Below are 15285 nucleotides of genomic sequence, written 5' to 3'. Positions count from 1 at the left end.
TCACATTATTTATAAAAAATATATCTCTTTCCAATTCTTTCCTCATACAGTTATAAATATCACGTGCATAAAACTCAGTGCAACAAGTTCAATCAAAAATGATCGAGGATATTTAATTTAATACCCAGCTATACACGCACGTTTCACGCCCCCTTTTATCTATCAAAAACCCGAATCAGAACCAAGTGATTATTTTACCAGGATGACGGTCCCGCCGGCTCACGATCGTACCTTCGTCGTAGCACCGCACATTATGAATCTGCCGCGCGGCGCGACAAATCTCTCGAATAATTTTCCGTAAAGATGATTGGTAGGTGACAAGATTACATCGGCCCGTCACGCCTCGTTACCCGGTATCCCGATAAAGCGCGGACGATAAAACGCAGAGCGGCCCGCCGCTGTCGCCGATGCGCCGGACGTTGACTAAGTGTATCGCGGGACTCGCGGGAGCATCTAGCCTACCACCGTTTGCCAAACGGTCCCTTGTCCATCGTTCCCCGCGCGGTTCACATCGCGTAGTAGTCACGCACGTGAAAATATTTGTGCGCACACAGCGACGTCCGTGCACGCGGACGTGTTACGCGCGCGCCTATCAATGACGGTATCAGTTGACGAATGCGCCGTCGCAATGCTAGTCGTCCACGGGTACTCGACGGAATCGCATCACCATCCACATGCCATCGCCATCAGCTGCGGAGGGAAGCTGCGGCGGACGCCTTTTCGCGAAATCGCGCGAAATGTGGCGTCGGGCCAAGATTTCGCAACTCTGCCGGTGCCGGTCTCGGGGTCTCTGGCGATGTAATTTTGAGAAGCAGCGCGTTAACCGTCCGAGAGTCTAGATAGAGAAATTAAGGTCTATAAAACCGTCGTCTTTTTCCTGTTCCGACCTGTGTGTCCGATTGTGACAGAGCGCCAAAGCGTTTAAGTTACGTAAATTCCGGCGAAAAATTTGGTATCGGCGAGATTAACGTTCATGAAAATGATGTCACGTGTCCGACAGCCCGAATATATTTGCTTTTTCATTAAAAACTGCCCAGACTAAAGAGACTTATCAAGAGATACAAATAAATGTTTTTTTAAACGTTACGTGGCAATGAATTTCTTATGCAGCAGCAGCGGCACATTTGCATAATCCTACGTCGCGACATCAAGGAATTATTGAACGAATGTAACGACAGTATATTTTTTTCTCGATCAGGTTGGTGAATGGACTTCAGATAAGCGAATTCGGTTGGATGTGTTAGTGCGCATTGATCCGCATTAAAGCCGTCGTACACAAATCGACGTAAAGATATCTCTGTTTGATATATATCAGCGGATATTAAACCGCGAAATCATCAATATATTTTGTTGTGCTGTTGATAAAATACAATATGTATTGTATCGTTTAAGAAATTTGCATTTCACTTTTACATTCAAATTATTTTAATGTGCAACGACTTTAATGTGCGCCAGTGCGCAGTAGTGCAATCTAATCGAATTCCCTGGAAGATATAAAAATTTCCACATTGCAAAATCCGTCAAAAACAAAAACCCGGCACGAGATTAATTACGATGGGTGAACAGGCAAACAAAATTCCATTGACGTTAAATGTTAATGTTATACGCAGATAAACATTGATGAATCACCGCGAAAAGGACGTCCAAAGAAACGCGCGCGTATAAATTTCCAATCTCTCACGGTTATCTTCCGATGACCCGATTTCTTTCAATACATATGGGGATTAGGCTCCGCAAAGATACATTTATCGACGTTTTGAAGTCATGGTCAAATATCAAGTAGCGTAACTGCGTTTAATCTTCTAGCTTATTTAATTACAACTTTGTCGAGTGAAGTGAGATAACTGTAGAAAATAAAATGAAACAACAGCATTAAAAGATGACGCTGCAGCAGTCAATATACTCATTCGATATGTAATGCATAAACAAGCTAATATTAAATATTAATATTAAATCCTATGTTAAATTAAATTTCCTAATTTAATTAAATTTTATTAAAGTCTTGTTAATTAATTTTATAAAATAATCTGATTATTTTATAAAATATATATTAATTTAATAAATTTCGTTTAAATTAATTAATATATATATATATATATTAACCAGAATATTAATGAAAATTGCAATTAGTTTGTTTAGTTCTTAACTGTGACAAACATTAAATGAAATTTTTTTAAATACTTTCCAGCAACTACTCTGATGTGTCGACAAGAAAAACTTTTCATACTTATTCACATATTTTAGAATAGTGTTGGTAAAAGCGGTGACGATAACAAATAATAATAGCGAGCACTATAAGCAGACCGCTGTCTTATCAGCCCCATGCAACCGAGCAAGATAACAATACTTGATACGTATTTGATACTAGTCAAAGTCGTCGCTTTGAGTTTCGCAGACTAAAAGGCCTTGTTTTATGATAATACCTTGGGACTGTAGTCGCGAACATAACATTATATACGAATGTTTGAAAGACAAGCACTTTTTGTTACTGGAAGTGAAATCGGTATAATTCAGTTCCCTTGAGGCGAGTTCTATAAGAAATTAATTATCTTGCTTCCTACACTTCTGATATCTATTATCTTGTGTGATTATTTTGTTTAATATGTTCCACACATGTCGCGTTATAATTATCATTTTAATTCGATTCTAATGAATTAGAAAGTAGAATGCAGTATGACCGTGAGATCCATTTTTCTGTATTTTCGGGCATTGAACTCGCATCATGCTATACCGATTTCAGTTTCCTTCAATTTTTTTTTGCTTTACCTGACGCCGATCAAAACCAGGGGAGGATAAATCATTAAATTGGATGTCACTAAAATCGGATTCTGCTCCCTTTTCAATCTCCATTACCACTAGCACTCGAAAATTCACTCAAAATGCAAATTCAATTTTAACTGATTGTGAACAGTCGTTAAGTACTGATGCCAGTGCCGATTATGATAACTGTTTCCGTCAGACGTTCGCGGACTTCTGAGAATCGTTTTCTTCTCGATCAGCAAAAAAGAGTTGGTATGCATACGATAAGCGATTACCAGGATCAAATGAAGAAGGTAGGCGGATTTCTCTCTCTCTCTCTCTCTCTCTCTCTCTTTCTCTCTCTCTCTCTCTCTTTGTTTACGACGTGTTACGCACTATAAAATCGATAAAAGCAGAGAGCCCGAAATCATTAAACGCGGAATACGAATACAAAATGAAGCTCTTCGAGCGCCAGTTAGGCAACTAATGAAACCGGCGATTGGAGATAACGCTTCGCGTAAGAATGGTAAAAAACACATGATAATTTACTATCGCATAATTAACACACCAATGCAAACGCTATATATATGTACATTCGAAGAACAGACATTGTCTGTTAATTATAGTTTTATCTTGAATATTTATCTTGAATACTATACGAATGTCCCAGACACGCGTTAATGACAGATGAGAACATTTTGAGACAAAAATTCAAATATCAAAACATTAAGGCTATGATAATTTGTATAAAAAAAGATTAAACATTGGCGAGTCAAGTCGTTCGAAATTTGCACGCTCAGGTATGACACATCGCATGGTAATCAAGGTATCCGCAAATATGAATTATTCTTTTCATTGATTTTACATACATCTTCGCGATAGATGAGACACTCTCTATAGGAAAGAAACGAACGTGTAGAACGAATATGATAAAGTGGCGTATTATTTCTTTTTTCCATTTCTTTTCCTCCTAGAAGAAAAAATTCATTCATATAACTATGTTAAAATGGTTTCATTCTAATGACTTTTAAGTAATTAGAAACTGATGAGTCAAAGTATCTACTCGCGTATAAAATTTATTCTTATGATTGTATAATACTTATTAATTTTTTAACTCTTCCGGAATTAAAAAATATGCGTTTTTTACTACGCGCACAAAGTTTCACGTAACTAATTACTCAATTAATAGAGAGATAAAATATTATGATAGTTACGAATGTATTAATTAGTATTGCCTAGTATTATTACCCAGGCAATACTATTACTGAAATATGTATGTGTGTGTGATATTAAAATATTACATTAATAATTTACGAGGACTGAATAAAAATTTATTAAGAAAGAAGTATATTGCACCTAGAGCCATTGTATAAACAATTAACAAGGTATCTATCAAATAATCACTCTGAGATAACGTGCTATTATTACGATGAACTCGTATTCTATTATATGAACGATATGTCAACACGATGATACAATGCATGATATTTCCGCGCGTTATAATAGTGCATCATCAAGAATATTATTTTAATTTTTAGCAACTTAATCAGCAATACAAATACCATATAGATATAACGTAGAGAAAAATAAGTAACATTATTATGGCGATAATATCTATCATTAGCAAACGAATCTATGTCACATATATTTACTTTCACGTCACAGCTCGAGATGCGACATGTCTTCAAACAACAACTTTTAGTGAAAAACGCATTAAAGAAACAGTTTTAACGTTAACCATTTTAAAAACCAACAATAAAATTCTTTGTTTCATATTTGTAATTACTTTGTAAATTAACAATACATCGTTTGATAAGGAAAATAATGTTAAAGAATATTACCTTTTCAAGCAATATCAACTAAGAGTACCTGATAAAGAGACACAAATTGAACAAAGAATTTTTAACATGATGACGTCTTGATAAGTGAAGTATTTTCTTGAAAGCCGTATCTTTTTTTTTCAGATTAAGTACACTAAGATAACTGTTACGTAACATTACTTAAAGTTTAAAGAACTTAAAAGGTAACGGAGTATATTAGATGTTTTTCACTTAACGACATAAGTTGACACGAACGTCGTTTCTATTTTTGTTACTCATTGAACACTATAAAAGAGATGTTGCTTGTTTCGATTTGTATTACTGTAAGTGAAAAGAATCCATTACAAAAATACCTTCAACGTGCTCAATACCATGATACAACACGATCCAGAATAAATGACTGGACATTCGATATTCAATTGCGTTTAACAGCAAGATGCATTACGAATGGTAATAACCACGACTAGGTCGTCAATGATAAAATTAAAAGCTGTTTTATTGTTAATTTTAATGTTACTCTTCCTATTCTCTTACAAGACATGTGTACGTCTTTGCACGTCGACGGCTGGCGAACTGCAGATCACACAATGCCGACAAAAGTGATAAGTTTAGAGTACCGAAATGCGGCGGCACCTAGGGGCCTCGAAAGGTGGAAACGCGTCACTGAGAAACTCACGTGCTCCCCGCGTCACGATGAAGCAATTGTCGCGTGTGAGTCGAGAAAAACGAGCTCTCCCAACTCGTGGTGAGACCGTTCGCGGGACCGTAAGAACTTGATTTCAGTCGGGCCTTATCGCGAGCACGGGACGGATACAGATAGATACGGACACGAATGTAGCTCTTGCGCAATTTTTCGTGCAGAGAAGAGAGCGGCTGCGCTTTCGTGTGTGCCACTGAAATAGAGAACGCTTTTGCCTTCTCCTTATGGGAGAAATAAATCGCGTGAGGAAGACTCCGTGTGGATAAAGTGGAAGTGTAACGTAAATTGGGAGATGTGAAGTACATTTTGGGAATAGAGAAACAAGACGAAATTGCAAATTTATGGTAAAGTCGGGAAAATTTTTTATGAATATTTGTAAATGATTGTAGATTTTGTTTTAGATTCTTCTTTGTCTCAAATTTAAATTAAAAATGCTAAATATTAATTTTACTACAATTTCTTTTTACGCATATATTGAAAAAACTTGATATAAAGATAGTATTAAAAATATGAAATCTTTTTATTATAAATAAAATTATATTAAAGTAAAAATTATATGATTATATTGCAGTAATTGAAAAGATTTTATTTCCATTCTCTCTGTCTTGATTCAAAGTATAAAGCATTTATAATTGTAAACTAAAAATTAAAATGTATATAAATGTCGAAAAGTTCATATTTACTAAATATTTTAATTTTGTAATGTTTCAATTACACTTTGGATTCTTGAACTCTGCTAATATTGATATCGGAAGGGGATACTTTTAACGAATGCTATTCAGTATCAAAGGTCACGGAAAATCGATAAGAATCGAATATACGAATGAGGGTATATCGTTTTTTAAAAATAGACGTACACAATTTTAATTATCGAGAGGAGAAATACCGTTTTCTACATTCAGCCCTACCTGGTATATACAATTTTTATGGTATCTAGAAAATGTGCACATTCTAAACAAATCAAATAGATAATCTAATCTCGATTTATTCGTACTTAAATATTTTTATATAAGTTCTTTTATATAAGTGAAAAAACATGTAAACACAATTTTTTAAAGATTTAAAACTTTTTGATTTTATAGCATAAATATATGCCATGTTAATTTATTCTAATATATTTTCTCAATTGTCGAAAAAAGACAAGAAAATTTGTATGCATTTAAATAAAATATGAAAAGATCTTGCATAAATATATGAATGAAATTACACGAGCATTCGAAGATATAATGCTATAGATAAAAGCAATACCATGGTTTTCTTCAGTTAATACATAAAAATTAAATTAAATTAACTCTTTGTGATCAAAATTATTTTTCACAAATAAGCAATCAAAAATCTTCGATTAACAATTTTTATTGTCTAAAGAAATTTATACGAATTCTAAAGAGAATATAATCTAATTATAATGCACTGATTGAACGGATGCTTGGAGAAATATGAGTGATTTGCTGCAAAGCATTATATCGACTTTAACGTAGGAAAGGATTAAATAAAAGAATTGTATATTTAATATCTGACAAATGGCGAAGAAACAAATTTACAAGCATACTTCCAACGAACACTTGCGATAAATTGTAATTCAGGTGAAATAATAAGATTTTTCAGGATACGTCGTTGCTTGCGCCTAGCGCAATGATGCTAATCGCTCCGGAATGATGTACTCCAACACTACGTTGGACGATTGGCATCGATTGTATATCGACACACGTAATATCATATCATATCACAAAAGACGCAGATCGACAGTCGACTAAAGTGCGTATTCCCAATCGCATCGAAATACTTCCTCGTGTCAAAAGGATCGTCGTTTTCGCGCGAAAAAGAAACTCAGCTGAAAATAAAATTCCGCTTCGTCCTCAGTGAAGATCTGCACATTCTTGGTGGTCTTTCAAGTTAAACGAAAATCATTCAACAAAAGAAACATGATGATCTCACCTAGCATGAGTTTACTGGCAGCCGGCGTGGCTTCTGGGATCTTCCTTTTCATCGGTTTTCGATTAAGGTAAGTGCGTGAAAATATTCTGAAGATTGTCGATTGATTGCTTGATATTTCAACATTACCCTTTGATATTTTTTTGTTGCAATACGCTTGACATTTACTTTGAACTATTTTCTCGTTGAAAGAAGATATAATTTATAAGAGTAGACTAGCTTGCAAAATATTCAATACTTGTAAATCCTCTGGCTTTTCAAATTCTATGCGGTCTTGAGATTATTGAATTTTCTTGGCATTTGAATATTCGAAGCAGATTGAAGTTGCAGACTGAAAATCCTTGAATTTTACGATTTGTCAATTTCAATTAATATCAAATTTAACGATTTTGCTCTGTAAAATATCAAAAAGTTTTAATATTCAAAAAAGTTTTCGACTTTTTATACGCACAGAAGGACTAGATTTTTCTTTAAATCTAAAATAATTTTTTCTTTTACATTATTTTTATATCAAACTATTTTTAATGGTGACATAATAATTCGAGGATTATTATCGACAGGGTTTACTCTTATCACAAATATGTGCTGTTCAATGTTCAAGTTATTTCTTACGATTCTCCGAAAAAACCTTTGTTGTATCGCGAAAATTTCAACGGTGTGCAACTGCATTGCGCGAAACATTCGCAGTCGTGCTTGATTTAAATTTATTTTTTAATTTTATTTTCCACATTTAAAAAAAGAAAAATGTCACGCTGTTTGAAAATAAAAAGAGTAGATTTTCAACTTAATTTTTCACCTTGATAAACAATCTTATCAGTAAATTACGTATCAGTAAAGATAAACGTCGAAGTTTATAAAAATATATATACCTGACTATTGACTATTTGAAACTGCTTTGGGAACGTTCGTGACGTAACAAAAGCCGGAATGATTTGTTGTATCGCCAACTTGAAATCACGACAAATTTATTAATTCAAAGCAAATCGATACCTGTGCCGGTATTCTAAGATAACGAGATAGCATTGTAACGGCTATGACCCGAATTAAAAATTGATTCCTCTCGCGTTCCCAAAGCGTGTCAACGCTTATAATAGATACAAAACTATAATATCACATGAATTGTATTGTATATATGCATACTATTTTCGTAATCTTGTCTGATTTGCCAATATTCTTTTATATCTGGAAGAATCTGGTTATTTCAAAAAGTATAAATTATTTTTTGATGAGCTCTCCCCCCTTTAAAAAAAAAGTTCTAAACCGTGTACTCAAATAGAATAAATCGCGCTCTTCGAATAAATTATTTTTTCATATTGCACGAAACAAAAAAATAAGATTAGTCTTTATCTAAAATATTCTCAATTAAGAAAAGAGAAGTAAACAATTGAGATTTTATTCTGAATAAATAAGATCTCGACGGATAATTTCTCCAAGATGAAGCAATATAAAAATGCAAAATAAAAAAAAATATATAGTTCGATCAATGATAAAATAATAAAAAAATTCTTAATAAAGCTATCTTCACATCAGAAAATTATTGTGCGTTATAACAATTAAAATTATTTTATTTCGCTACGCGCGTATCTATAATACATTATTAAAAAAAATAATTTTAATTAATTTTTATAAATCACGTCTCGTTATCTAGCGACTCATCTTTCTCATATCCATTCTACTTAATTTCGCGCGTTTGTACGCTGCGCGCGGATAGTATTTTCTTCCACGATGCGAATCCGGTATACGCGATCGTGATCCAGCGCGGCGAGAAACGCGCCGCGTGCAATGCTCCCGAACGGAGCGCGTGAATAATGCCCGGCGTGGTCCCGCGACCGTCACCTCACAGACGACGGCGACGAGCCGGTTTAGGTATCCGCGGCACCACCGGAAGCGCCCATGCGACGCGGTGATGCGTGCGACGAGACGTACATCGGCGACGTATCGATACGCGGGGGCGAGAGGAGACCGCCGGAGGCGTAAGAGAGGAAAGAGGGACCGCGTCATTAAGGATGCACGTGGCGGGCCATGGGGCGTGGAATACGTCAATGGTAAAACATCGGGCGTTGCACAATGTACGTATCGAGCCGCGTCGAACAATGGACGCAGCGGCGCGTAGGGGAACCGGAAGCACGTACAGGAACGCCGAACACTCGGGGATCCGCGCGCACCAGCAACGCTCTCCTCATTGTCGAGATATTCGCTGTCGCGGGTAGTCAGTCGATCGCTCGAACGCGGGCCGATCTACGGAAGTGCCGGAGAGAGAAAGAGAACCTCTAAGGTTCTCGTCCGTATAACGTAGAAACCGATCGGATTCCTCCGATGTGCGTCTACCGTGAAAGTTTTTCCGTTCGACGATTCCGAACCGACTGACGATTCGAAACCGACTTTTCAGAGGAATTAGACTGCTACATTGCATTGTGATCTGCTGCAAGGATGAAAGAATAAATCGTCGAAGCGTTTCTAGCACATAGTAATGCGTCTTCCGAGATCGTGATTGAAACTAACTCCTGCTCAACTTGCTATGCTTCGAAATAATTTTCCACGAAGGCCTTTATTGTTAAAGATCTGTTGTAAGAGCGGCGACGGAGACTCGAGCACGGATTATTTGAACGTTGCTGCGAACAACTGAGACCGACGGGAGTTGTTATTCAATGCTGGGAGTCTTCATTTTCTACACGAATCTCGAAGTCCAAATTATTTTCTATTTTAAGAGCGACAACTGTAAAATGAGAAATTTATAGCAAAGTAATGAGGTAAAGAATGAAATTTTGAGATACAAAAAATGATGACGTAGATGCAACAAACATCTTTTCTCAAATATTAATGTTACTCTAAAAAGAGAGCATATACACGAAAGTGTAGAAAAGTAAGGCTAATGTCCAACGATCTAAGAAAAAATAGCATCTAAGTAAAAAGTTAAAGCAAACAAAAAATAAGATACGATGCTCATAAAGTATGAAATAGAATAAAGTAGAGAAGGAAACAAAGATAAGATATTGAGACAGTTTCAATTAGAGAAGAAGAGCCAGTTCGGAACCGAAACCGAAATTTCGGACAGACTAGACAGATCAATTCGTCATCCTTACTGTTTACTCAATGACAACAGCGCGAAGCGTTAATATTCGCATTAATATTCATTGTGAGACCGAGCTGAAGCTGAACGACCGATGAAACATTTCTTTCTGAGGATCCTTTGCGGGAGAAAGCGAGAGAAACGGTAAGTGCGAACAGTGACTCGGCGCGGCTCGATAATTACTGCATACTCGCAAAACTATTCTAATGAGATGATGCTAGGATCCTTATTCAATTATACGAGTTCGCGTAAACGGAGGCGGTATTTTCTTACAAAGATAACTCATGAGTAAATTACTGCTTCCTATTGTACAACTCACGTCCCACGTTTACCACACGCCTTCTCACGTAGAACAAAAATTTTTCGCAAATTTCTTTGACAAAGGAAAAATTATAGATACTATTAAATAAATTAAATAACGTTAAAAAAAAATCTAATTTCAGAATCCAATCTTTTGTTTCTAAATAATTTATAAAATTAACATCAGAGACTTATTTATTTAGTCAAGTTCACTTATATGATAAGGACAATTTAAAATTGTTAAATTGCAAAAATTATCTTTTTTCATTATTTTTTCATTGCTTACAAGTTTTATCCAAGATGTCTAATGCAGACATCCTTATCTTCTAGTTTTAAAAATCGAATATTATTATACAAAATGTCAAGAGTAATGTTAAGAGTAAAGAGATTCGATAGTAAGATATATATATATATATATATATATATATATATATATATATATATATAGAGAGAGAGAGAGAGAGAGAGAGAGAGAGAGAGAGAGAGAAAAAGAGGATTCATCGAAGAATGAATACGATGTTCACTCGGATGAGAAAGCCATTTATTATATAAGAAACGGTTATAAAAGCGAGGAATTACATGATAGATGATGTAATCGAATTACAGCAGCGCGTCGGACCAGCGAAACGTTTCTGTATATGAAGAAATGAGAAAATGTTCAAAGCGGAAAACTCTCCTTTGCAGGTCATAGAAATCAATCAGTTCTGTAAAAGTGAATCATTTTGTCAACATAATAAAAAGAGACAGAGAAAGGGGAGAGAAAGAAAGAGAGAGAGAGAGATAATGGATTCTAATGTAAAAGCATAAAAAATTTAAAATATTTTTTATAACCTTTAGTAAGATTATTCAAATTTGTGTGTATATGTATATACATATATATATATATATATATATATAAGAAAAAAATATTAATTATTAATTTATTAATAATTAATAAAAAGAAAAACTATATTCTTTCTACTTTAATTAACTGTATTTTTTGTATACAAGAGAAATAGTCCATTCAATGAATAATTACATTTGCAAATTATCACTTTATTCTGTAACCATTGAAAACAAGGTAATTAAAAATAAAATATTAATAAATTTTTGGGAACTTTGTAATAAAAATAAATTTTTAGAAATTATATCAAATCCCCCCCCCCTCTCTCTCTCTCTCTCTTATTATTGCCGATTTTTATTATTTAAAGCAATTTTACTAATAGTAAATAATAAATATAATAAAAACAGAATAAAAATTCGTTTTTTACATAAAATATCTTAATAATCACAACAGAAAATGTATATGTGCCAAATAATATAATTTAAAAAATGATAGTATATGACAAAAAACATAACTATATTAAAATCATATTCAATAAAATCAGTGATGAACGTAAACGTAAATAAAAAATGTGGTAAACGACAAAGCAACTTTCTACATGCTTGACCTAATTTTCGTAAAAATATATTTCGATCTGTTTGTGTCGTTAACGTTCAAATCAAATCTCTAAATTAAATTTCTGTTAATAGAAAAACCGCTTGAGAAAATTAAATAAAACAAAAATAAAATTTGTTTTTCTATTGTGTTTATCTAATTACGTTCTTCCATTAGTTTCTTTTCTCCTCCCCTTTCTCTTCACCTCTCTTTTTCTCTATTTTTTTAAATTTTCTTTCTTTCAAGAGAAAAATTTATCCTTTTTATCATCTTTAATAAAAAATAAAAAAATTATCGACAAATTAAGTACACGAACTATAAAACTTTAATCTCATCCAAAAAATAACTTAAACTAATGTAATCATAATCGTTCCTAGTTATTAATCATGTTCTCATTGAAACTAATGCGTGAAATTAATATTCGCAGCATAAGAGGAAATATAAGAACTGCAGTAATTCATCCGTTGTATATCATCAAACATTTCAGTGACCGCCGAAATTCAGTGAAAGTTTCAATCAATCGCAACAACACGGATCGCCAGGCTGCAAAGAAAGAGAAAGAAAGAGAGAGCGAGCAAGAGAGAGAGAGAGAGAGAAAGAGAGAGGGCAAGAGAAAGGAAATACATCGTCATGAGAACGTAACAAAGACGGAGGCTCCTACCATCGGCGCGCATAACCATGCGATCCTGAGTTTCCCCGGCTACCAACGGTTCACTGTCACTTTCGAGCCGACAGTCCGGTACGAGGATACGATCGCGCCGGTCTTCTGCGACACGCAGAGTGGTCCACAGACCAGAATGCCATGTCGAGTGAGTTGATACACTGCGGTCTCACCGTGGACCAAAATCTCATCGCCGTCAGCATCATTAAAGACGTGATACGACTCTATTAAAATCCTATGACTAGGATTCTTCTCCTTTCCAATAAGAACCAGAAAGAGTACCTAGTCTAGGTCATAGAAATTCAGTCGAACAACAAACCAGAATGTGATAACAGCGTTGAAGAAACTGCAAATTATAGAAGAAGGAACATCGAAGAAAAGAAGACAAAGAATTTACGAGGAGTGAAACAAAAGAGAAGTCAGCTTGAAGGCCATCTGGAAGAGTGTACAACAAGGAAAAACAGCGGGGGACGAGACAGTGAAAGGGAAGACGTAACAAAAAAGGCAGGAAGATGCAGCGTTTGCAACATTGGAACGTCGTTGACTATAATTAGTTAACTGTGCGTTAAGAATAGAAGAAGGATTAAGAAGAATCAAAAAAAGATCATAGTATTGAATGGCGAAAATCGTTCAACAATTTACTAACTATTGAACGAAGAATAATATAAAGAGGATTTAATATGAGAACGTTATGTGTACATATCAGAAAAAGAATAGAAGAAACAAGGAAACCGATCAAGAGACTCGCTTGAACGAAAATAAAGCTTAAGGAACAAGAAGAAAAGATTAAGTTTGAGCAAGTTTAAAATATATATATAAATTTGAGATACGCGTAACGGAAACGGAATTGATTAGAAAGAAAATCATTAAGAAGTTTAATTGCTAAAAAGTTATCTGAAAGAATTAAAAAGGAGTAACGGAATAACTAAGAAAATTCAATCTATTGGAAAGACATCCTATTGAGATTAATTGCAACGATTAAGCAGAATAGAATTCATAACGAAGAGTGAAGCGGAATCAAGAAAAAATTGAAAGAAAGGAAAAGGGAAAGAGTCTAATTGAAAATACCTCCTGAAAAGAAATTAAAATGTGGAAATACGCCAAACGAATTGAATAATCTAGGAAAGAGAACCAAAACAAACGATAAAAATTATTAATGAAATAGCATAGCAAGATTAAAGTTTTAAAGATAAAATAGATCTCTTCTCAAATCAAAGATTGGTTTCATAATCTTTACGCATAATTCCCCTAGGCATCATTAGCTTCTTACGTAAAAATACGCGCACAATCACAAAAAAGGACACGTATTAAAACTGCGAACAAAGTTCGATTGTAATCGCGTGTGTGATCGTTGTGTATGTGCAGCGTTACATAAAACGACGTAACTGCTGCTGTCAATCGCGCGCGCGTGGAAAGCTACGATCGCGTAACTAGCAGCGTTTAGATCGGGGTGCGAGAGCGCGCGGCGCGTTTGGCGTTCGAAACGCAATCATCGCGAAGAGATGCGGGAGGATGTCGGAACGCGGAACGGATGAGCGGAAAAAGTCGACGGGGAAAGCAAGGATTATCACGGCCAGATGCGGAATCGTCAAATCACCGACGTCGTAAATAAGATATTAAGGTCGAAGGAACTTTCGCGTGTTAACGCGTTGCGAACCAATTTGCGAAGTCTGCTCGCATTGTGCAGTTGAGTGTTCCTAATTTCCGTGGGACCAGAATTTTCCGTGAGATTTTTTGCGGAAAATTAGCGAAGGCCAGTCGGATCGACGTTAGTGAGAAATAATCGCAATTACCTATATATTTTATCTTCCTTTTAGATTGATATAATTATGTTATATAAGTATATTATGATTTAAAAAACGAAGAAAAATATTTAAAGGGAGATCAGTGTTGATTTGGATTAGTCAGCTGTGAAATCAATTGCGCGTAATTGATAGTGCCATGTGATATAAAAGGCAACGAGGCAATTATCTATTCAAAAGTCAGAGTGGAGTTGTCAAGTTGAGACTGGATTGAGACTAATTGTAACATATAACTTCACGATCTCTTTTCCATGACATTGTGCCAAGCATCGCAACGGTTCTTTTCTCGAAGATTAGAAAAGAAGAAGGGATTTCTAATCGAAGGGGAAAAAAGTGGAAAACAAGTGTCGCCTTCATTCTTTTGAAGAAAATTTTCTCCCATCTTCCAGTTAGCATCATGCTGATCTACGTCTCCACCTTGATCTCGACGCTTCTAATCGAGAGCGACAAAGTCGTGCCAAGTCAGGAGAAATATAATATGGCGACTTTTATGGTTCTTTTTCTGCTGATAACAATCGAGGTTGTGGTGGTAAAGGTGGTCGTCTCCGACATGGAACGGGACGAGGACAGTCACACGATAAGTGCGGCAGCGGTATTCTTCGATCGCGAAGATTAAACACAAACAACCATCAGCTAAATTAGGAATATTAATATTTATGTTATTTAAATTATTTCGAAAGTGGTGCAAGAATGATTGAAATACTTTCATTCGTCTCACACTGACGCAATGTTTCCGCATAAAACAAAAAAAGATGTTTTCTTCAGAAGTCATATACATTTATATGTGTATCAAAACTTGTACAAAAATTACCCAATAATTTGAAGAAATGTCTAGAAAAAAAAA

At 35.0% G+C, this 15285-nt stretch overlaps 2 protein-coding genes across 11 annotated transcripts in view; one reads left to right on the top strand and one right to left on the bottom strand.

Moving 5' to 3' along the window:
* The window catches only part of LOC105836241 (uncharacterized MFS-type transporter C09D4.1), a 56936-nt gene that overhangs the window by 9441 nt on the left and 32210 nt on the right, over window positions 1–15285 (bottom strand). Inside the window, exon 1 of one of the 6 annotated variants that reach the window (XM_012680149.3) lies at window positions 2767–2972. The exons of 3 other annotated variants lie outside the window; for them this stretch is intronic. In XM_012680149.3, the coding sequence (XP_012535603.1) occupies window positions 2767–2850 (84 nt within the window). In that variant the 5' untranslated portion in view covers window positions 2851–2972. Of the gene's footprint in view, window positions 1–198; window positions 463–2766; window positions 2973–15285 lie in introns of those variants that run through there. 2 more of the 6 variants (XM_012680150.3, XM_012680151.3) reach the window with 2 other exon arrangements.
* The window catches only part of LOC105834785, a 39062-nt gene continuing 30149 nt past the window's right edge, over window positions 6373–15285 (top strand). The window contains exon 1 of one of the 5 annotated variants that reach the window (XM_036282799.1): window positions 6373–7261. In XM_036282799.1, coding sequence (XP_036138692.1) covers window positions 7182–7261 — 80 coding nt within the window. In that variant the 5' untranslated portion in view covers window positions 6373–7181. The other 4 variants (XM_036282786.1, XM_036282803.1, XM_036282802.1 and 1 more) reach the window with 4 other exon arrangements.

This window comes from Monomorium pharaonis, chromosome 1 (assembly GCF_013373865.1).
Source record: "Monomorium pharaonis isolate MP-MQ-018 chromosome 1, ASM1337386v2, whole genome shotgun sequence".
Taxonomy (NCBI): domain Eukaryota; kingdom Metazoa; phylum Arthropoda; class Insecta; order Hymenoptera; family Formicidae; genus Monomorium; species Monomorium pharaonis.
Note: the sequence above shows the minus strand (reverse complement) of the source record. Positions and strands in the feature narration are given on the sequence as shown.